The sequence below is a fragment of the Lethenteron reissneri genome, chromosome 52 (assembly GCF_015708825.2).
Source record: "Lethenteron reissneri isolate LAM-NWPU_2019-01 chromosome 52, ASM1570882v1, whole genome shotgun sequence".
In the NCBI taxonomy this organism is placed as follows: domain Eukaryota; kingdom Metazoa; phylum Chordata; class Hyperoartia; order Petromyzontiformes; family Petromyzontidae; genus Lethenteron; species Lethenteron reissneri.
Window position 1 is genome coordinate 10,796,682 of NC_083830.1, and position 21,183 is coordinate 10,817,864.

The 21,183-nt window shown below is 57.8% G+C and overlaps 1 protein-coding gene across 1 annotated transcript in view; it reads left to right on the top strand.

Moving 5' to 3' along the window:
* The window catches only part of LOC133355972 (chromodomain-helicase-DNA-binding protein 7-like), a 109,197-nt gene that overhangs the window by 75,118 nt on the left and 12,896 nt on the right, over positions 1-21,183 (top strand). The window contains exons 18-35 of the mRNA XM_061573441.1: positions 5,708-5,903; positions 6,853-7,020; positions 7,198-7,377; positions 8,286-8,396; positions 9,885-10,084; positions 10,812-11,011; positions 11,467-11,626; positions 13,704-13,793; positions 14,027-14,130; positions 14,421-14,538; positions 15,040-15,121; positions 15,492-15,537; positions 16,156-16,387; positions 16,892-17,100; positions 17,405-17,690; positions 18,082-18,457; positions 19,579-20,245; positions 20,581-20,747. Of these exons, the coding sequence (XP_061429425.1) occupies positions 5,708-5,903; positions 6,853-7,020; positions 7,198-7,377; positions 8,286-8,396; positions 9,885-10,084; positions 10,812-11,011; positions 11,467-11,626; positions 13,704-13,793; positions 14,027-14,130; positions 14,421-14,538; positions 15,040-15,121; positions 15,492-15,537; positions 16,156-16,387; positions 16,892-17,100; positions 17,405-17,690; positions 18,082-18,457; positions 19,579-20,245; positions 20,581-20,747 (3,592 nt within the window). The remainder of the gene's footprint in view (positions 1-5,707; positions 5,904-6,852; positions 7,021-7,197; positions 7,378-8,285; positions 8,397-9,884; positions 10,085-10,811; positions 11,012-11,466; positions 11,627-13,703; positions 13,794-14,026; positions 14,131-14,420; positions 14,539-15,039; positions 15,122-15,491; positions 15,538-16,155; positions 16,388-16,891; positions 17,101-17,404; positions 17,691-18,081; positions 18,458-19,578; positions 20,246-20,580; positions 20,748-21,183) is intronic.

Below are 21,183 nucleotides of genomic sequence, written 5' to 3' on the forward strand. Positions count from 1 at the left end.
CTTCTCCGGCGTCCGGGGCCTCACCCGGCCAGAACTCTCCTCTCCCTTTCTCTCTCCCTCTCTCTTCTCTCTTCCTCGTCCCCCCCGCTCGAGTTCACCTCGACGGGCACGGCGCCCCCCGCCCGTCTTGGAAGCCGAGATAATTCATCTCTCCCTGCCCCCGGCGCCATCTCTTAGACCGTAAGGGTGATGGAGTGCGGCGGAGGCCGGTGTGGGAAGGAGGTGCGGGGCGGCCGATCGTGGCGGGGGGGGGAGGGGGGCTGGGGGGGGGTTGGGGCGGGGGGGTGCCGCCTGTCGGGATGGATCGGCCCCCACGATGCTAAATGGCTTCTGCTGGGGTTAGCACCCGCGCACAGACTGAGACAAAGATTCCCGTGTAGCCTGAAACACTGTTGGGGTAAGTGCTGTTAGCGAGCACCTGTGAAGTATCGGCACGGTACACGAGGCGGTGGGTGGCCAGTGCCATGCCCGGCCGCCTTTGTCTCCCCAGCGGCGATGTTTAGACACCGCACCAGGTACTCATTTGAGGCCGAGTCGACCTCGCGGAGGCCTAGAAGCAGTTTAGAAAATCATCACTGGTGTTGGCAATGAGTGGGAAGCGAACTCGGGTCGCCCTGTTCATCACGCAGCGCGCTGACCGCTTCGCCACAGCTCTCCTACTGCTCCCCTTCACCACGACGCCACCGCTCCCACGCGCACACACACACAGACTCGCACATAGGCGCACGTCCCACCTTCAATCCCTGCCAAGTTGGCAGCAAGCCAAGGCAGCTTGGCCATCTGCTGCGCTCACCCGCACGCACACTCGTACACACACACACTGATGCTCTTATACTCTTATACCCCCAGTGCTACCCCCCTCCCCCACTCCATTTTCTCCCTCTCCCCTGCCCGCGCCGTGCTCCTCGTGCAAGGCAATTGGCTATGGGCACTGAATGCACGTGACGGCTCATTCAGAAGCAGAGGTAGTGGAGGGAGGGGAGGGATTCAAAGGCTAGAGTAGGGTCTCATCACCGCCCCTACCACCCGCCCCTCCTCCTCTCTCCTTTCCTCTCCCCGAGTCTCAGAGGACCCTGATGTGCTTTGCTTATCTCCTGTTCCGATTTTGATCCTTTATGATCGGGGTCACCGTTATACCTGGCAACGCCGCAACCCACCCCCCTGCCCTAGCACACCCCTCCCTCCCCCTCTCCAACCCCGACTGTGCCCACTGCCAACACTGATGACCTCCTCCGTCCCTCTCTCCTGCCCCGGCCTCCCTGGGAGGAGAGGAAGGAGGAGCGGTGTGCGATGAGGGATGAGAGCGAGCGGGGAGGTGGGACCGCTGCCGCCACCGCCACCGTGATTAATGGCTCCTCTTGTCCGTCCGGCTGCGTCGTGGCACCGTCCGTGACCTGGAAGCTGAGCGGGGTCAACCGGGCCTGGCGCGGTGCATAGTACAGTGCGGCGCGTACAGTGTGCACAGGGTCACGAGTTTGGGTCGCGAGAGGCGACGGGCAGCTGCACGCACGCGCGCACACACACGCAGCACGCACACACACGCAGTATATACACACACACACGCAGTATACACACACACGCAGTATACACACACACACAGGCAGTATACACACACGCAGTATACACACACGCAGTATACACACACGCAGTATACACACACACACAGGCAGTATATACACACACACACACGCAGTATATACACACACACACGCAGTATATACACACACACACGCAGTATATACACACACACGCAGTACACACACACACACGCAGTACGTACACACACACGCAGTATACACACACGCAGTATACACACACACGCAGTACACACACACGCAGTACACACACGCAGTACGTACACACACACGCAGTACGTACACACACGCAGTATACACACACACGCAGTATACACACACACGCAGTACACACACACACACACGCAGTACACACACGCAGTACACACACACGCTCACAAACGCGCGCACACACGCACGCAGTACACACACGCTCACACAAACGCGCGCACACAAACGCGCGCACACAAACGCACACACACGCTTGCGCTCACACGTGCATGCACAGGCACGCACAGGCGTGCATGCACACACTCACAGACTCACACACTCCTGCACACACTCGTGCACGCGCACACTCACACACTCACACACTCCTACTCACACTCGTGCACGCGCACACACTCACACTCGTGCACGCGCACACACACATGCGCTCAGCGGTCCGAAACTGAAAATTGGAAAATTGCCAAGGGGGAAGACGCACACACGAGCGCTATTACGCCACGTCTATTTTTAGCCTCAGGTGGGCACTAACGTTTGCGTGCGTGTGTCACGACAGCATCGCGGAATCCCACTCCAAACAAAGCTGTCATTACTTGACCATGATCAATCCACTGCTGGATGAAGGCCCCTCTCCCCAAGGCGTCTTTCACCGTCTCGCGGCATAACGATCCATGCGGCACCTGAGAACGAGGCGATTTTATCGCTCCATCTCCGTGAAAGATGTAGTCCTTGGCACATTCCCTCTAGCTGCCACTCCGACTGCCCCATATAGATGGAATGATTACAGTGGAGTTGTGACGGCGATTCATGATGATTTATTCTTTAATCTAAATGCACTGGTCAGATGGTAATAACGTTTGGATTGAGGCTCGTTCCCCATCCACCTGACATGTTGACACACGGGGGGGGGGGGCAGCCAGAGGCTCTAGGGGTGCCACGGTGGCAAGATGTTAATTACCTCGCCTGGTATGCAGGAGGTCGTGGGTTCGATTCTGACTCCTGTATATTTGGAGTTTGCGTGTCTCTCCCCGTGGTGGTCGCGTAGATTTTTCTCCGGGCCCTGCGGTTTTCCCCTCCACATTTAGAATGAACATCACGCGTTGAGACTATTTGGACTGCTATAGCAATCCACACGACAAGCCACTTCGTTGGGCTATTATTTGTGATAGCCAAAGTCACTTCTGACAAAGGGCTACATAGCTCGGTGGGGCCTTACCTGGTGAAATAAAAAATAATCGTTTAGTTTCTCCCTGTACCAGTCCTGTCCTACTTAACCCTTACCTTCCCCTACTCATGCCCTTCCCAGACTGCCTTGCCATTCCCTGTGCTGCCCCTACCTTACCCACCTCCTGCCTTGCCCGGCTCAGCCTTGCCCCCACCTGCTCGTGTGACTGTCCCCATGTCTTAGCTCAATCCTCACCACACCCCCCCCCCCCCTCCCCGTGTCCTCCCCACCACCACCACCACCACCGCTGCGTGGGCGAGGAGGTCGATTCCCCAGCGCCGACCGCTTCCCCCCCCCCACCACCACCCGGGCTGAGCCCATGCCGGTGGCGTGCCGGTGCCCTGTGTGCCAGTCATCAGGGCTTGTCAGGGATCCGGTGAAATCGGCAGCTGCCTCGGTGGCAGCAGCGCCAGTGGTGGTGATGCTGCTGCATCTTGATCAATCGGAAGGGGCAATGGGGTGGGGCCTTGACAGCATCTGAGAGCTTTGCGGGTGGGGTAAGGGGGGGGGGAGCGGTCGATGCAGCCGAGATGCGGAGGAGCGCAAAGTGCGATTTGTATTCTTGCGCTCGCCCTCCCACGCCACTGCTGGTGCAAGGAGGAGGAGGCCTCCACTGGAGGGAGCTGCAGAGAGCCCCTCTAGAGGAAATCTTGGAGGGATCATGGCTGAGTCCCCCCCCCCCCAACCAGGGGTCACCCTCCCCCCCAACCAGGAGTTACCTCCCCCCCCCCCCCCCCCCCAACCGCTCTCTCCCGCTGGGCCACGTGGCCCGGTTACGTTTCAGCCGTCGCGCGACCGTAACAAGGAGGAGGAGGAGCCCGTCGCGAGGGCCACCACCCCCCCCCCCATGGGTCCCACGTAACGAGGAGGGCAGGCCGGCGACGGGCGCGTACAACAAATACATCATCTTAATTAAAGTTCGCGCGCGAGCTCGACGGGCCCACGTGCTACACCTGGATGGGGGGAGAAACGGACGCGGAAAAATCCAATTAGGGCGGCGCGTTTACGCACGCGGTCGTCGCTCTTACTACCCCCCCCCCGCCGAAGCCACCACGGATTTAACGACGCCGCTTTAGATGTTTACGGTGTTTTTTTCACCCTTGGCCGCGCGCTCGCCTATCATTGGGAGTCTAGATGCAACGGCGCGTCGATGGCCTGGGCGTGCGGAGCGGGTGACCCCGGGGGGTGGGGGGGGGTCAGGCGCTCCTAAGCGGGCGCTCGTTAGCCCGCCCGCTGTAAAGCACGGCGTCGCACGCCTTCCTCGCTCTAATTGCGCGCGGCGACGGCGCTCTCTCGCCGCGATGAACCTCGAACTAACACGGACTCGAGCGCAGTCGCACGGGGAAGGGGTGGGGGGGGGGCGAGGGTTTGATTCGTTGTCCAAATTATTAACGCGAGCGAATCGTGTTGTCCTTCCGATTCGCACAGCTGGGCTACGTACGGTGCAAAAGAAGTTCAACGTACATACGTGTAATGTATTAAAACGAGTGGGGATCGCGCGCAGCCATTTGTCAATCCCCTGCTGGGTGAACGGCTTCTCATGTCGGGAGTTGTTTGAGATTGATCGTACTTCACCACGCCGGTCAGTGCGGGTTGGTGAAGTTTGACGTTGGGGGAGGGGGGGTGGGAGGGTGTGCAGCGGCAGTTACAGGACTGGATAAATCCCCCGCCACAGTTGTAGCTGGGAATCATAAAATATTCATTAATTGCGTGACCTGTGTAATGGCTGCCCCTCCGAGCTGAAGGGGTCGGTGTGGGGTGATTTTTTCCCAGAGGTCACTCGTGCTTTGTCTTGACCCCCATGGGTGTGCCATACCAAGGTGAGGCTCAATGAGTTTCTACAGCTCTTTGTCAGAAGCGGCCTGGCTATCACAAATGATAGCTCAACGAAGCGGCTTATCACGTAGACATTTATAGCGACCAAATACACACTTGGGGCCGTCTCCGTAGCCAGAGATGGATCCTGAGCCCGGATTCTTCACCGCTTCTTCCTCGCCCACTCCGATGTGTGTCCTCGCGGGAGTTGACCACCACGCTCCTGTGACCTTGCTGCGGCAGGCGGTCGAGTCGTGAGCGTTGGACGTTGGACTCTGTCGCGCGTGGCAGTGGCGCCCCCTGCGGCCCACAGGCGCAACACACGCTTCACCCGGCACCGCACCGCGTCTCCCCCCCCCGCGTCTCTCCCCCGCGTCTCCCCCCCGCGTCTCCCCCCCGCGTCTCCCCCCCGCGTCTCCCCCCCGCGTCTGCCCCCCGCGTCTGCCCCCCGCGTCTCCCCCCCCGCGTCTCCCCCCCCCCGCGTCTCACCCCCCCGCGTCTCACCCCCCCCCGCGTCTCACCCCCCCCCCCGCGTCTCCCCCCCCGCATCTCCCCCCCGCAGCAGCAGCTGTGCAATTACAATGCCGATCTCGAGAAGGACTCCGTCAACATGTAAGGCAGAAGACAACAGTGTACACAGGAAGGGCCGAGAACAAAGATGAGGGAGTGAAGGGCAGAGGGAACACACCTGCGTAAGATAACCGAGCTGCAAGTCTTGTGACAGGGTCACCAGGAGGTGGGGGAGGGGGGGAGGGTTTGGTGGTGGGGTCAGCCGGTGGCGCCGAGAAAGCGTTTGACGCGCCCCACCCTCTGTCGTAACCGACGGACGCGACGGCAACTGAGTGCGCGCGTCGCCAACGCTCCGCAGGTACCCGTACGAGCGGATCGACGGGCGCGTGCGCGGGAACCTGCGGCAGGCGGCCATCGACCGCTTCTGCAAGCCGGACTCGGACCGCTTCGTCTTCCTGCTGTGCACACGCGCCGGCGGGCTCGGCATCAACCTCACGGCCGCCGACACCTGCATCATCTTCGATTCGGACTGGAACCCGCAGAACGACCTGCAGGTGAGAGGATGGTGCGCACGCGGGGTCCTAGCGTTGCAAGGGACGAAGACGAGGTTCCCCCTCCCACCTCGCCTCTGAAGCCTTTTCCCTCCCGAGACGTCTGCAAGTTGTAGGGTGGCGGGTGTCCGGTTCACCGGCTGAATGTGCGCAAACGATTTGCTGTTCATTTTTTCTTCAAAGAGCCGTTGTTTTTAAAGGCGCGACCGCACTCTACGGTATAGCTGGCACCAAACTGCCACGCTCCCTCCCGCATGGCCTTGTAGGACCTCAGTACGTCTTCCAACCTGAAGCCGTACCAATAAAGTTGTTTTAGTTTTTAGTCCAATTCCATTCCTAGGATGTTCACGTACGTCATAGGAATGGGAAAGGGTTCATAGGTTGTTGGGGCAAGTGCTGTTCGCGAGCACCTACGAAGGCCGGCACGGCACACGAGGGAGGGGGTGGGTGGCCAGCGCCATGCCCGGCAATGGTGATGTTTATACAGTGTACTCGTTTGAGGCTGAGTCGACCTAGTCTTGCACATACACGTACCCCTGAGGGATGCCTTTCAGGTTCTGTTTTTATGCCGGATTTTTTTGTTTCCAATTTGAGTATTTTCATATTTAAATGTATCACTTCTATGTTCACGCAATTTAATCGATGTCATTAAACTTAAATATCTTACATATAGTGCCATCGTTAATTATAATTATCTGTGACGTCCGTTTAGTCAAACCGATGTCATGAGGCGACTCACGTCATCGGATCCTCTGGATTGTTCTATTTCGGTCGGATAATTCCGAGTTTCTTGGATTCGGCGACCTATTTATTATTATTCCTTTACTTTCCCAGCCGTCCCATAGAGTCCTCTCGGTTTGATTTGCGATATTGACGACGGTGACACCACGAGCCTCTGTTTTTCCGACATCTTCCTCTCCTCCCATCTCCCATCACCCCCCACCCAACCCAGGCCCAGGCGCGGTGCCACCGCATCGGACAGAGCAAGGCGGTGAAGGTTTACCGGCTCATCACTCGCAACTCGTACGAGCGCGAGATGTTCGACAAGGCGAGCCTCAAGCTGGGCCTCGACAAGGCCGTGCTGCAGTCCATGAGCGGCCGGGAGAACGCCACCAACGGGGTGAGACGGCGGAGAAAATGGCACAGATGAATGAGTAGGGGGCGGGCGGGCAAGTCCGGGCGGCAAGTAATTGAGCCCGGCGATTGAACGGGAGACGCGACGCATGTGGCATCTCTAAAAAGCCTCGTCTCGCCGGATAACTGACCCTCACGGTTGTACCTCTGGTCCGGCCGCCAGGTGCAGCAGATGTCCAAGAAGGAGATCGAGGACCTGCTGAGGAAGGGCGCTTACGGGGCCATCATGGACGAGGAGGACGAGAGCTCCAAGTTCTGCGAGGAGGACATCGACCAGATCCTGCAGCGCCGCACGCACACCATCACCATCGAGACGGAGGGCAAGGGCTCCACCTTCGCTAAGGTGGGGTACGGGCGCGCGGGCACACGTGTGGCCAGTGCCTGATTGCACGATTAATGATTAAAACTATTAAACTCTAAACTACGTTTATTTTACCAGGTATGGCCCACTGAGCTATGTAGTTATTTTTCAGAAGCCACTGCGCCCCATATAAAATGATAGCCCAACGATGTGGCTTATCACGTGGAAGTTTGATCGCAGCCAAATACTCTAGATGTGTGACGTTGATTCTAAATGTGGAGGGAAAAACCGAAGGGCCCGGAGATAAATCCACGCGACGACGGGGATAAAGACATGCAAACTCCAAATATGCAGCAGGCGTCAGGGTCAGGATCAAACCCTCGACCTCCTGCGTACTCGGCAGGGGAGTTAACATCTCGCCACCGTCGCGCCCCATGTAATAATAACATGGAAAGCCATTACAAGGGCACGGAGCAAACAGCAGCACATTCAACTTTGGTCGAGGTCCGAAGAGTTTAGCTCATACCTGGTACTGTTGGCCCCAAGCCTGGTGGTGCCCGTGTCCTGTCATCGCTAGCTCGTCGCGTAGCCTTTGTCTGGGTTGTCACGAGATGAGAATAATGATGACTGATTATGATAATTATTATCGTTATGATAGTGTTGAAGATGGTCGTGGTGGCGGTGATGATGAATGATGAGTATGGTGACAATACTGATGATAATCATGAGAATACAAATTACTTTGGTGAAAGTTAAGTTTTGTGGTGGTGATGATGATTTTAACGAAGTTTGTTGCCCCTCAGAATGAGGATCCATGGAGTGATGATGTCATCAGTGTTGATGATGATCGAATGATGAAAGACAATGAGAATAATGATGAGAATAATGTTGACGACGATGACGACGATGACGTCGGTGATGCACGCCCCCGTATGTGTCCACGACGGCAGGCGAGCTTCGTGGCATCGGGGAATCGGGACGACATCTCTCTGGACGACCCCAACTTCTGGGCCAAGTGGGCAAAGAAAGCGGAAGTCGACCCGGACGCATTCAGCCGCAGGGTGAGTCCACCAGCCGCTCCCCCCCCCCACAACCCCCCCCCCCCCCCCCGCTTGTTATTGTCCGTGTGTACGTTCAGCATCTTTCGCACCGTACGTAGCCAACCGTGCCGTGTGGCCCCGTCTGTTGTCGTGTGGTGGTTGGCACGCTGCGCTATGAACCCGGCTACCCGAGTTCAATTCCCACTCACGGCCAACACCAGTGACCTACCTGAACTGGTCCTGGGCTTCCCATAGGCCACAAATGAGTACCTGGTGCAGTGTGCAAACATCAGGTGCCTGGGTGTGGTCCCGCCCTTGCCACAACTGCTTGTGCGTTGGCACCAGCATTAATTAACAGGTGATCACTGAAAGCACTTTCCCCATCTGTCTGTTTGGCTGTATAAGGAATCTTTATCTTGTTATATATGTATGTGTGTGTGTTCCGCCATTAGTTTCCCTCTCAATTGTACAGTTTTGTTCGTTCCGCGAGTGTGAATGTAACATTTGCACGTAATTTTCACATAATCATTGATCCTAACTTGCTATTCTGAGTGATGTGTGTGTCTAAGAATAGATGTACAGCCTGAGCACTTTGTAAATTCACCACTTTATGAAGGCCTCCGCCTCCCCCCCCACCCCTATCCGCACCATGTCAGTCATGGGGGTTGCTTGACCATACATTACCACACCGGCCGTTCTGGATTGTTGAAGGAGGGCGGCCATAACTTGTTCAGATATCATTCGCCGCTGGTGTTAGCCGTGGCCGGGAATCGCAACTGGGATTTATTTATTTCAGGGGCGCCACGGTGGCTTGGAGATGTTAACTGCCTCGCCTGGTATGCAGGAGGTCGTGGGTTGGATCCCGACCGTGATGCCTGCTGCTGTATAGTTGGTGTTTGCGTGTGTCTCTCCTCGTGGTCGCGTGGATTTTTTCTCCGGGTACTCCGGTTAAGCCCTGCCACATTTAGAAAAATATACGTTTAGATTGCTTAGATTATTTTGCTGCTCTAAATTTGTACATGATGAGCCAGTTTTGTTGAGCTATCATTTTGTGACCAGGTCACTTCTGAAAGATAAGCTAACAGCTCAGTGGGCTTTACCTGGTAAGTAAAAAAAAAAAATGTTACATGCTTTTGTATTGTTTGTTGTTGCAACGTTCTGACCTGGCCCTACTGGACATCTGTGAAAAAAGAGCTTTATAGCTCATCGGATTCCTCCTGCAGTATAAATAAATATTCTGATTCTGGATCCCTGAGTTAATCTCGCTCGGTGCACTAACTGCTGTGCCACCGCTCCACCTCAATTCATCATTGCACACCCGCCCTTGAATCGTGAAGCATCTTTCACACGCCGGGTGTCGTCATTTTGATTAACCCGCTAATAACTCAAAAGACCAGGATAGAGTCTGTTTGGCGAGGGCGACCTGGGCCACCGAAATGTTCGTCGCTCGTGTCGTTTGCGTCGGACTTGGAACTAATTACTTGTGTGTGTACATGTGCGTGCGAGCAGAACACGTTGGTGATCGACACACCGCGCGTGCGCAAGCAGACGCGGCACTACGACGCGGTGAAGGGCGAGGATTTGGACTTCTCGGAGGGCGACAGCGACGACGAGCGGGCGACACCACGCACGCGCCGCAGCCACGACCGCGCCGCGGGATACGCGCGCACCGAGTGCTTCCGCGTCGAGAAGAACCTCCTCATCTACGGGTACGAGCACTGGAGGGGACTGGGCCGGTGGGACGGTGGGAGACCACGAACGAGTCGGTCGGGAGAGATGCAGCGGATTGGTTTGAGGCCTCGCCGCGGTGAATGTGGTGTTCCGTCAATGCGAGCCGAGTGCTCCACGTGTGCGCCTGTACGGGGTGCGGTGGTGTATTGGTGAGCGCATTGCTCTACGAATCCAACGTTCCTGTGTCCCGTCCATGACCGTGGGTATCACCAGTGGTACGTGGAATGTGAACGGATTCTGAGCCATCCCGAAGCAACTCGGCCTTCAAAGGAGTAGTACCTGGTGCGGTTTGTGTAAAGCACCGGCACTGGGGAAACAGGTGGCGCCCAGGCATGGTGCTGGCTGCAGCACGCTCTCGTGCGCTACAACGGCCTTGATTGTGTTAATTCTCTCGCCTGGCATGCTGCAGGTGGTCATAGGTTCGTCCCACCACCCTCACGCTTGTATATTTTGACGTTTGCGTGTTCTCTCCCCGCATTTGTGGCAGCCAGGTTGCTTTTGAGAAAGAGCGAGAGAAAGCTCAGTGGGTCTTTCCCAGTGAAATAAAAAGTTGTAGTTATTTAGTTGTAAATTGGTTCTCGTGAACAGCACCTGGCCCAGCAACCTGCGTGGGCCATAATGTCGGGATGTTTGCTTGGGTGGTGTGCGTCACTCTGGATATCCTGCCTTCTGTGTGCGTACGGCCCCGACCGCTCGCCCGCTTAGCTGGGGCCGGTGGACCGACATCTTGTCGTACGGGCGCTTCAAGCGCCGGCTGGCGGAGGGCGACGTGGAGGCCATCTGCCGCTCGCTGGTAGTGTACTGCCTGCAGCACTACCGCGGCGACGAGAAGATCAAGGCCTTCATCTGGGACCTCATCACTCCCACGGCCGACGGGCAGACACGCACACTGCAGAACCATTCGGGTGAGCCGCTCGTTCGTTCTCACAGATCCGCTCGCAGCTTGTGCCCCGGTACGTCCTCTCGCCGATGCCGACGTTAGTTCCCGTAGATTTGGCCCTGTGACCGACGATTCCAGCTTCCCGTTAAAACCGACTGGGAAAGGGATCTTTGATAATCGTAAGGGAGATGCGAAGTTGTGCCTCGTTTGAGGAGGAGCACCAGAATAGAAGGACGTTGCAACCCAGACGTCCCAGTTTTGTTTTGGTTAGCGAACTCTGTGGTGTTCCTACAGATGCGAGACTCATTATTTTCCATTTGAAATACAAAAATTGCGATTGCTATTTTAGTTTTCAGTTGCGCGCACGAAAAAATGCAGCCCCACGCGGGGCCCAGCCAGGGCCTCACGCAACCTGACCTCGTGACCTCGTAACGCTCGCCTCTGACCTTCCGACAACCCCTCCCCCCGCCGTGTCGACAGGCCTGTCGGCGCCGGTGCCGCGTGGCCGCAAGGGCAAGAAGGTCAAGGCCCAGAGCGGCCTGCCTGACCTGGAGAAGGCCGACTGGCTGACCAAGAGCAACCCGGAGGTCATCCTGCAGGACGAAGGCTACAAGAAGCACCTCAAGCAACAGTGCAACAAGTGAGAGAGACGGGGAGGAGTGTGGGGGTGGGTGTTTGGGTGCGGAGGGGATGGATGTGGAGGGGAAGAGGAGGTGGGGGGAAAAACCAGAGAACTCGGGAGAAAAATCCACGCAACAGGCGTCATGGTCGAAATTGAATCCACGACTTCCTGCATACCAGGCGAGGTAGTTAACTTATCGCCACTGCGGCACTCCCGAGAGAAGGGTAAAAGAGGAGGAGAGGGTTGGGAGAAGGGTGAGCCGAACGGGGGGAGGTGGGGAGGGCTGTGTAATGATATGGAGCGGAGAGTCACCCCACCCCCACGGCATGGTGCAGTCACCACGCATCGGCGATCCGTCACCAATCTCCCCGCGCCGCTGTGGGTCGGCACCAAGCCATGATCTTAATCGGCCAGAATTTGTCCACTGCTGGATGAAGGCCCCCCCCCACTCAAATCCGTCACCATGTAAAACCTACCCTCGTGTGATTCGCTAAAAGTGTGGCGATGTAAACATACGCACGGTGGAAACGAGGCATTCTACGCACGCAGCACAAGCTTTGCAAGTCGTAAGCGTTCAGTTTATTCGGAGAGTCTGCACCATGCCGACGAGGAGTGTGATCGTCCGCCCCCCCCTCCCCCCCCCATCGCGATTCAAGACCTGGTTCTTTGGTTAATGTTGATTCTCCGCGCGTGTCGTGAGCACAGCAGTCTTATCATGATCAATAGACGCCCTGTATATTTGGGAGTCTGCATGTGTCTCTCCCCCGTAGTGTCGTGGATTTTTTTCTCCTAGTCCTCTGGTTTTCCCTCCATTTAGAGACATGCATTGAGATTATTTAGATTAATCTGCTGCTATAAATGTCCACGTGATAAGCCACTTTTGTTGAGCTATCATTTATGGCCAGGTCAATTATGGCAAATAAGTTAATACCTCGGTGGGCTCAGCCTGGTAGGATGGGGATGGTTTAGTTTCACTCGTAGGCTTTTGGGTGATTTGTTTACCTGTATTCTTCAGGTCTTTCGGTAAAGTCACGTAGATAGGTTCAAAGAAAATATCAAAAAACTAAAATTCCTACAGTCACGAAAGCTTCAAGTCAAGATTACCTGTTCTTTGCACTACCATTCTGTTATTGTACCGTTGTTGTAACGTTCTGACCCGCCCCTGCTGGACATCTGCGAAAAAAAGAGCTTTCGGATTCCTCGGATTCCTCCTGCAGTATAAATAAATATTCTGATTCTGAATTGACGCATCGTCAATTTTGGTGAACGAACCATGCCGCTTACTGACCGGAGCATCGGCAACGGCGGCTGCTGGCTGTGCCGAACCAATTGTTGCGGCTGCCCCTTGTTGAAGTGGGGGCAGCTCGCTTTCAAAGGTCGCAGCGAGAGCAACCGTCCCATTTTAAAGCGGCCCGCCCACCCCGCCCTACCCCCGTGGGCAAGGCGGCGTCCGAGTGGGACCACAAACGGAAAAGCAAGTGGTGATTGAGACAGAAATTGGGTTTCTTGGCGACTCGCGTTCGTCGATTTGGCGCCACCGTTTTGCGTTACTGCGAGCTGCACATGGGGACCGCGGAGGATTCACCGAATGGTGGCTGCGGTGATGCCCAGACTCGCGAAGATCATTGCGAACTGACTTGTCAACCGCATTACGAACAGCTGACTTGGACTTGCCAACCACATTGTTCGTCGGTGTGGCGGTGGTGGGAATGTGGGCGTTGCTGTTCAGTGTGACTGGTGGTTGGTGCTGTCGATTGTGGTGGGTGTTGTCGTCGGTGTGACGGTGTTGGCGGTTGTGGTTGGTGCTGTCGATTGTGGTTGGTGTTGTCGTCGGTGTGACGGTGGTAGCGATTGTGGTTGGTGCTGTCGGTTGTGGTTGGTGTTGTCGGTGTGATGGCGATGCCAGTTGTGGTAGGGGTGTTGCCCCTTAGCGTGGCGGTGGTTGTTGCTCGTTGGCATTGCGGTGGCGGTTGTGGTTGCGGTGTTGCTGTGCAGTGTGGTTATGGTGGCGGTTGTTGCCCGTCGTCGTGACGGCGGTTGTGGTTGTTGCCTGTCGTCGTGACGATGGTGGTGGTTGTGCTGCCCTGCTGTGTAGGGTGTTGCTGCGGGTGCGCATGCTCTACTACCTGCGGCAGGAGGTGATCGGGGACCAGGCCGAGCGAGTGCTGCAGGGGTGCGACTCCAGGTATCATGGACAGTGTACCGTGTGTGCGTGCGTGCGTGAATGGATTTAAATGCATGTGAGCACATTCTCCCTGGGGCTGGTGTACTGCACAGAATCCAAAGTATGTGACTCATACGCGGTGCGTGTTTGTGGGTGTGTTTTCCTGCGCGTGTGTGCTTGCGTTCCTGCGTGCTTGTGTGTGCATTCTTGCGTGCGTGTCCCTGCCTGCTTGTGCGTGCGCATTGTGCCCCCAGCGAGATCGACGTGTGGATCCCAGATCTCGATCAGGGCGACCGTCCGGCCAGCTGGTGGAACTCAACGGCCGACAAATCCCTGCTCATCGGGGTCTTCAAGCACGGTGCGGTCGCCCCCCCCCCCCCACCAAGCCTCCCGCCCCTGACCTTGACCCCTCCTGCGCAGTCAAACGGTCGCACCATCGCGCCGCGCGGCGCGTGCGCACGCCCCGGGACTTTTGGTACGCCGTTCAGTGGCAACGAGTTGGAGCGTATCGTTGACCACCTATGAAAACCATATTTGACGTGAGTACTGGTATCTGGTGTTTCCGCATCCGCTTGCGTGTTTGTTCATGTGTGGTGATGTGCGTGTGTGCGTGCATGGATGTGGCCGCGTGCGTGTGGCGGTGCGCAGGCTATGAGCGGTACAACTCGATGCGCGCGGACCCGACGCTCTGCTTCCTGGAGAAGGTCGGCATGCCCGACCAGCAGGCCTTCGCCGCCGAGCAACGCGGGGGTGATCTGGGCGACGGGTGAGTGGCGGCGGCGGCGGTGCTGGCGGCGGCGGCGGTGCTGGTGGCGGCGCTCTCACCGTCGTTATTGTTCGTGGTTACCGACGCTTTCCCACCGAGATAAAAAGCGTTGATGCGTTGGTTCCGTCCGTCTGATGTCGGTAGCGCTGCGGGGATGGAGCCACAATTACTCTCGTAATTACGATCCCGTATGAACGAAACTCTCGTGCGAGGTGCTGTTGCTATTTGGGACTCGGGCCACGTGATCAGAGGGTTGTGCAAAACTTGGAGAGGAAAAAAAACACTCCTTCAAGTCCCTGTTGAAGCCAAACGGGCCAGGACACCGAACCGTGGTTAATAAAATGTTAACTCTACGACTGAAAATGCTGCCCAGCGCTCAACCAAGGACTGACAGTGTTGATAATGTTCTAGTATATGAAGTTGCGTGTTTCTGTGTTGGGCTGATTTAAGTGGTCATTAATTTTGTGCTTGTGTTTGCGTGTGTACGTCACCGGTGCTCAGCGGAGAGTTTGAGCGCGACGAGGGTGAGGATCCGGAGTACAAGCCGGCGCGCGCCGCCTTCCGGGACGACATCGACATCGAGGTGAGAGGCGGCGCCATGCACCATCCACCACGGAGAGAACCACCACCACCACCACTCGCCACCACTGTTATCTAGTCCCCACAGGCACTGATAATCACCAACACGACCAACACCATCACCACAATCGCCACCACAACCACGATCATCACCACCACCGCTGCCACGACCACCACCACTTGCACCAAAGTCACTGCCGCCGGCATCACTTCCATCATAATCACCAATGTAGCCACGATCATCATCTCCACGACCACTGCCGCCGGGAAGGTGGCAACTTCACGAACAAAGGAGAGACGCAAAACAAAATCCTGTCCTTACGGTGTCACTCCAGGCCGGTCTAACTCACGCCCCCCGCCCCTCTGTGTTGCAGGACGACTTCCTGTCGTCGTCGGACCTCAAGATGACGATCTCCGACGGTACGCAGCACTGCCCACCTCGTCACATCCAATTAACAACCAATTAACCCTCTGACCAAATCACCGTCAATGCGCCCCGTGTCATCGTCGTCGGCACTTGTTAGCCAAGCAGGCTCCAGCCTGGCTTCTCCAGGAGTTCTCGGAGTGGGATTTGAGTGTTGCGTGTGATCTCCTCCTATGCACGGGTGTTCTCGGGCTGGCCAAATGTCCCTAAGGTCGCAACAGTCTTCCCGGGTCGATCATTAACTCTTTTTTTTTTCTAAATGCCACTATTGTACAAATGCTGAGCGGGTTGAGCGACCCCTAGCGAGGACAAAGGCCGCTGGCACACTCGTCAGGAGGCGTCTCTCTCCTGCCCTCTGCTGTGGCGTTACGGCACCTGCATGCAGATCGATGGTCACAGGTCAACTCCCGACATAACAAAATCTCCAAACTCTCTCAAGGGGGCGTATCACCTGTTTTTTTGTATAGCACAATATTTATACGCTTGGAAAATTGCAACAGGTGTGGAGCGGTGCCACGATGGTTATTGCGCTGTGCGCTCTGTACCCAAAGACCTAATCTCGACATCCCCACCCCCCACCCCACCTTCTCCTCTCCCCCACGCACCGCCTACAGACGCCGGCGGGGTCGGCGGCAGCTCGTGCGGCGACGGCAGCGGGCGGCCGGGCTGGCCGTCGGGCTCGGCGCTCACCACGCGCCTGCGCCGCATCGTCACGGCGTACCAGCGCTGCTACAAGCAGCAGCAGCAGCGGCTGCTGGCGGCGGCCAAGCCCGACCGCAGGCGGCGCCGCCGCAACGAGGAGCTCATCCAGGCTCGCGAGGCCGCCAAGACGGAGCGCCGGCAGAGGTGAGAGGCAGGCGCCGGCGAACTGACCGGTCCGGCCGAGAGTGACGGCGCCGGCCGCGACTTCTTGCCGCTTTCATAATTTTTTTTGCCGTTTCAATACGGATGAAGTCGTTTACACGCCTCACGTGCCTGATAATTGGTACGTGCATCCGCGAGACGTGTGCGGACGTGCGAGGAGCTGGTGGGTGCAGTGGGGTGTGAGACCCCAAGGCTGACATTTCTCACCGATTATTTTCCGGGTTACTGGCAGACTTGGAGTAGGTGGCGCCATGACTAGCGGTCACAGCCATCCGGCTGAAATTCAGCCCAGGTTAGAACGCTCGCCTCTCGGTCAAATAGGTTGTGAGTTCAAATCCCTGTCGGGGTAATTGGGCTACCATCCTTGCCGGATCAAAAGCTGAGAGCGCCGCTTCCAAGGGAAGTTTCTGGAGCGAGTGCATCAAGCGCAGTCACTCACCCCCTCCTTTCCTCCCTCGTCACGGGAACGTGGAATTTCCGGCCCAGGTGGACGCGCCGCGAGGAGACGGATTTCTACCGCGTGGTGTCAACGTTCGGCGTGGAGTACGACCCCGAGCGGCAGCAGTTCGACTGGTCGCGCTTCCGCGCCTACGCGCGGCTCGACAAGAAGACGGACGAGAGCCTCACCAAGTACCTGCTGGCCTTCCTCGCCATGTGCCGCCGCGTGTGCCGCATGCTGCCGCACGAGAGCGACCGTACGTGTAGCCAGCACGCCCCCGCCCGCACCGCAGTGGCCTTCCTACTGTCGCACCCTACCTATTGCGTCCCGTCATCGCATTACGCCGCCGCATCCTTCGCATTTGTGTCTTTCTCACCCTCCCATGTCCTTCTCACCCTCCCCATGTCCTTCTCACCCTCCCCATGTCCTTCTCACCTTCTCTGTCTCTTTCTCTCACCCTCCCCGTGTCTCTCACCTATCGCATCTCCCCCGCTCACTGTGCGCAACGACCCTTCCCGGCCTCTCCCTCTCGCGTCCACCTCCCCACCATCCCGGGCCAGGCCTCGTGGACCCGTCGCTGCTGCTGGCCCCCATCACGGAGGAGCGCGCGTCGCGCACCCTCTACCGTATCCAGCTGCTGCGCAAGGTGCGCGAGCAGGTGCTGCGCCACCCGCAGCTGGAGGAGCGCCTGCTGCTGTGCGCCCCCTCCTACGACCTCCCCGATTGGTGGGAGTGCGGGCGGCACGACCGCGAGCTGCTCATCGGCGCCGCCCGCCACGGGGTCAGCCGCACCGACTACCACATCCTGTGTGACGCCACGCTGCCCTTCCGCGAGGCGCAGCAGAGGTGAGCGCCGACGCCTGACCCCCGACCAGACCCCGTCACCGTAGCAGCAGCAGCGTGTGACTGGGCACGGTCGGCATCTAGCAAACTGTGAGAAGGGTCAAATGCTGGTGCCACGGGCCGACGGGCCCTGCGGCTGAAGATAGCTGCTCGTTCTTTCTCACGTACTTGTTTATAGACCCGTAGCCTCTCATAGAGACCCGTAGACTTGTATAGTGACCCGTAGACTCGCATGAGACCCGTAGACTCGCATAGAGACAGACTCACATTCATCAACATCAATCGATGCATCATTACGCCTCCTCTCATAAGAAACGCTCTCGCTGCTGCTGCTGCTACTGGTAGCGAGAGTGAACGCTACTCGGCGCCAAACCAATCGCGTCTCTCGCCCCAGGTACATCCAGTGCCAGACGTCCTCCTCCAGCACCAACAACGCCAACGCGCTGGCGCTGCTGCGGCACCAACACCACCACCGTGCCGCAGCCTCCCCGGTGGGGGGGGACCCCCCCGACGAAACCGCTAATGGGGCGACGGTGGCAGCGGTGGCGGTGGCTGGGCCGGACGGAGGGGCGGGGGGTCCCGACGAAGGGCCGGAGGAGGTCCCCGACGGGGCGGCGCCGGCCTCGGCCGAGGAAGAGAAGGACGGCGCCGTTGCCGCCGAGGAGCCGACGCCGGCGGAGGTGAAGTCCGAGTCGAGCGAGGAGAGAGCGGAGAGAGCGGAGAGAGCGGAGAGAGCGGAGAACGTCGGAGAGGCCGTGGTGGACGTGAAGGTAGGACGAGCGTGGCGAGCGCGATGAAGGCAACGGGAGTGATGGTGGTGGTGGTGACGGCGGTGATGATGATGATGGTGGCGATGGTGGTGATGGTGTTTTTGGGGGGGAGAGGGGCAGGATGAGCAAGGGCCGTGCTTCCCAAGTTTATTTGTGTCTTTGGGTTTTTTCAGCATTTCTCCAAAATGTTATTCCCAATGGGCTCGTGCGGCACACACTGAGAGCCCGTTCGTTTTGCGCGACGTGTGAGCTCGCAACGGGCGGCGCGTTGCGTGCGTTTTATAAGTGGTCTGAGAGAGGAGACGCCGTAGAACAGATTCTGAGATCTCTTAAAATGGCCTCTTTGTCTCTCCGCACACTGGGGGCTGCCCCCCCCTCCGCTCCCACCACCTACAGACACGTGTACTAATGTTTGTTCGCGTAGTTGTTAAAAGAACGTGTGATTGTGTGATGCCTGGGTGTCTGCCCAGTTGACTGATGATCCAAACTGAAGGGCAAGGGTTGTTTGTGCGGTGAATGTACGTATATTGAGCTGAATGTTGAGCTTCTTTCATAGACTACCATACCCACTGGAGGTGCGGGGAGAAGGACAACAAACTAAACACAGAAAACGGTTCTAAAGAAATGCTTTTTCAATGATTAAAAAGTGCACGGCTCCAGTGGCTTTCCTAATATCTGAAGGAAGAGCGTTCCAGATGGCCGCAGAAACGCTTCCGAAAGCGACGCGTGATGATGCGGTGACCGTCTTTCTTCGATGGTTAGCCAAAAGCTGCTGCGAGGACGACCACCGGTGTTTGCGTGATGGTGGTTTATGCTCCTTGACGGGCTCAGCGACGTATCGCGGTTCATTTGTGGCAAACACTTGGTGTGTGTGTAATGAGCGCGACCTTATAATGTGTTTGTTCGGCAACCGGACGCCAATGCAGCTCGGTTGGACACGGTCGGGTCTTGCGGTACCCATCACGACACGTGGCAGAATTTTTTTTTACACAAGCTGCAGCTTGGCTCGAGAGCCCCATTGTCACCGTGGTGGTTGTTGTGGCCGAAACCCAGAATCGAACGCACCTGACCCCAACCGGACACGTTGCTCCCGCTCCACCCCCTCCATGTTTTCGTTTCAGTCGGAGCCATTGGCCGTGGTGGACGCAGGCGTCGAGGAGCCGTCGGCGCCGCCGCCCGCGGATGAGGTGGAGGAGCCGAGGCCTGCCCTGAAACTCGACGGCACCGAAACGAAACCGGACTCCGGGGCCGTCGCCGCAGAGCCCGACGCGCCAACGAAGCAGGAAGCGGCGGTGAAGCCAGAAGTGCCCACGAAGCAGGAGGACGACGAGCCGGCGGTGACGAAGCAGGAGGAGGACGTGCCTGTGAAGAAGCAGGAGGAGGACGTGCCTGTGAAGAAGCAGGAGGAGGTCGAGCCGGTGAAGAAGCAGGAGGAGGAAGCGTTGGGGAAGCAGGAGGAGGAAGCGTTAGGCAAGCGGGTGGAGGAAGCTTTGGGGAAGCAGGAGGAGGAAGCGTTGGGGAAGCAGGAGGAGGAAGCGTTGGGGAAGCAGGAGGAGGAAGCGTTGGGGAAGCAGGAGGAGGAGGTGCTTGCCAAGGTGAAGCAGGAAGTGCCGGTCAAGGTGGAGGTGGTGGTGGAGGAGAGCAGGACAGCGGAGGTGAAGGAGGAGCAGGAGGAGGCGGCGCGTCGCGAGGAGGCGCGCAGGAAGAGCAGTGAGGACGGCGAGGAGGACGACGAGGAGACGGACAGCGACGACGAGGAGAAGTCCGACTTCGAGTTGAAGGCTCGCGGTGAGCGGCGCGCGCTCGCCACGGCACGAACGCCCACGCACGCCACGCACACACGGGAGGAGACCGGTGCCCTACTGCCGCCTGCTGGCCACCGTGCGTTGTAACGTGACCGTCAGACGTGATGAGCGGAGGAGAGGCATCGTGTGCAGACCCCCACTGCAGGGAAGCCAAAAGTGTTTTGGGGCTCTTGGCTGGGGTCCTCGGCAGCGATCTGTGGCACGCAGGACCCCGCTAAAGGGCACCGATTCTCTCTCGCGTCTCGTTTTCGTGTCGTCACTTTCCTTGCGTCTTTTCCTTCCCCCCCCTTCCCCCCCCCGGGTCCCCCTCTGGAGCAGGCGTGACCGGGTCGTTGCGACCCCGGGCGTTCGCCGACGAGAGCAACGCGTCGTTCGGGCGCGGGGACGACACGCTGGACGACTCGGTGCGCGAGGAGGGGGAGTTGTGCCCGCCCGGATACCCCGACCCCCACCAGCCCATCTACACCTTCTCCTACTGGCCCAAGGTGCGTGACTGGGGTCAACATTGTTCGTATGCATGTGCCTTGAACAACTTCCGCACCGTACGTAGCCGACTGTGCTTGTCGGAGGTGTTGGGAGGTCAGCAGATGTTGCCCTTCTAGGTAGTGGACTCCGCCCTGCCCACTGCTGCCCCTGCTGCTGCGAGGGCTGCAAATGGGAGATGAGCATCAATGCCATCGATATTCATTCGGGCAGCGGGAAAGCTCTTGAGACTTTCTGTGCGATTATTTAGACATTTTTTTGCACAAACTCATGACGGGTGTTGCGTTTTGGGGGTTTCCACCTTCGGGGGAGGGCAGCATTTTGCGTCATTTCACATTTTTAAAGGTGGCCCCGAGTCACCGACTCTAACTTCTCGCTTTAATCTCCCCTCAATACCCCCCCCGCCCCCACTTGACCTGGCTGTTATCATGACCCGCT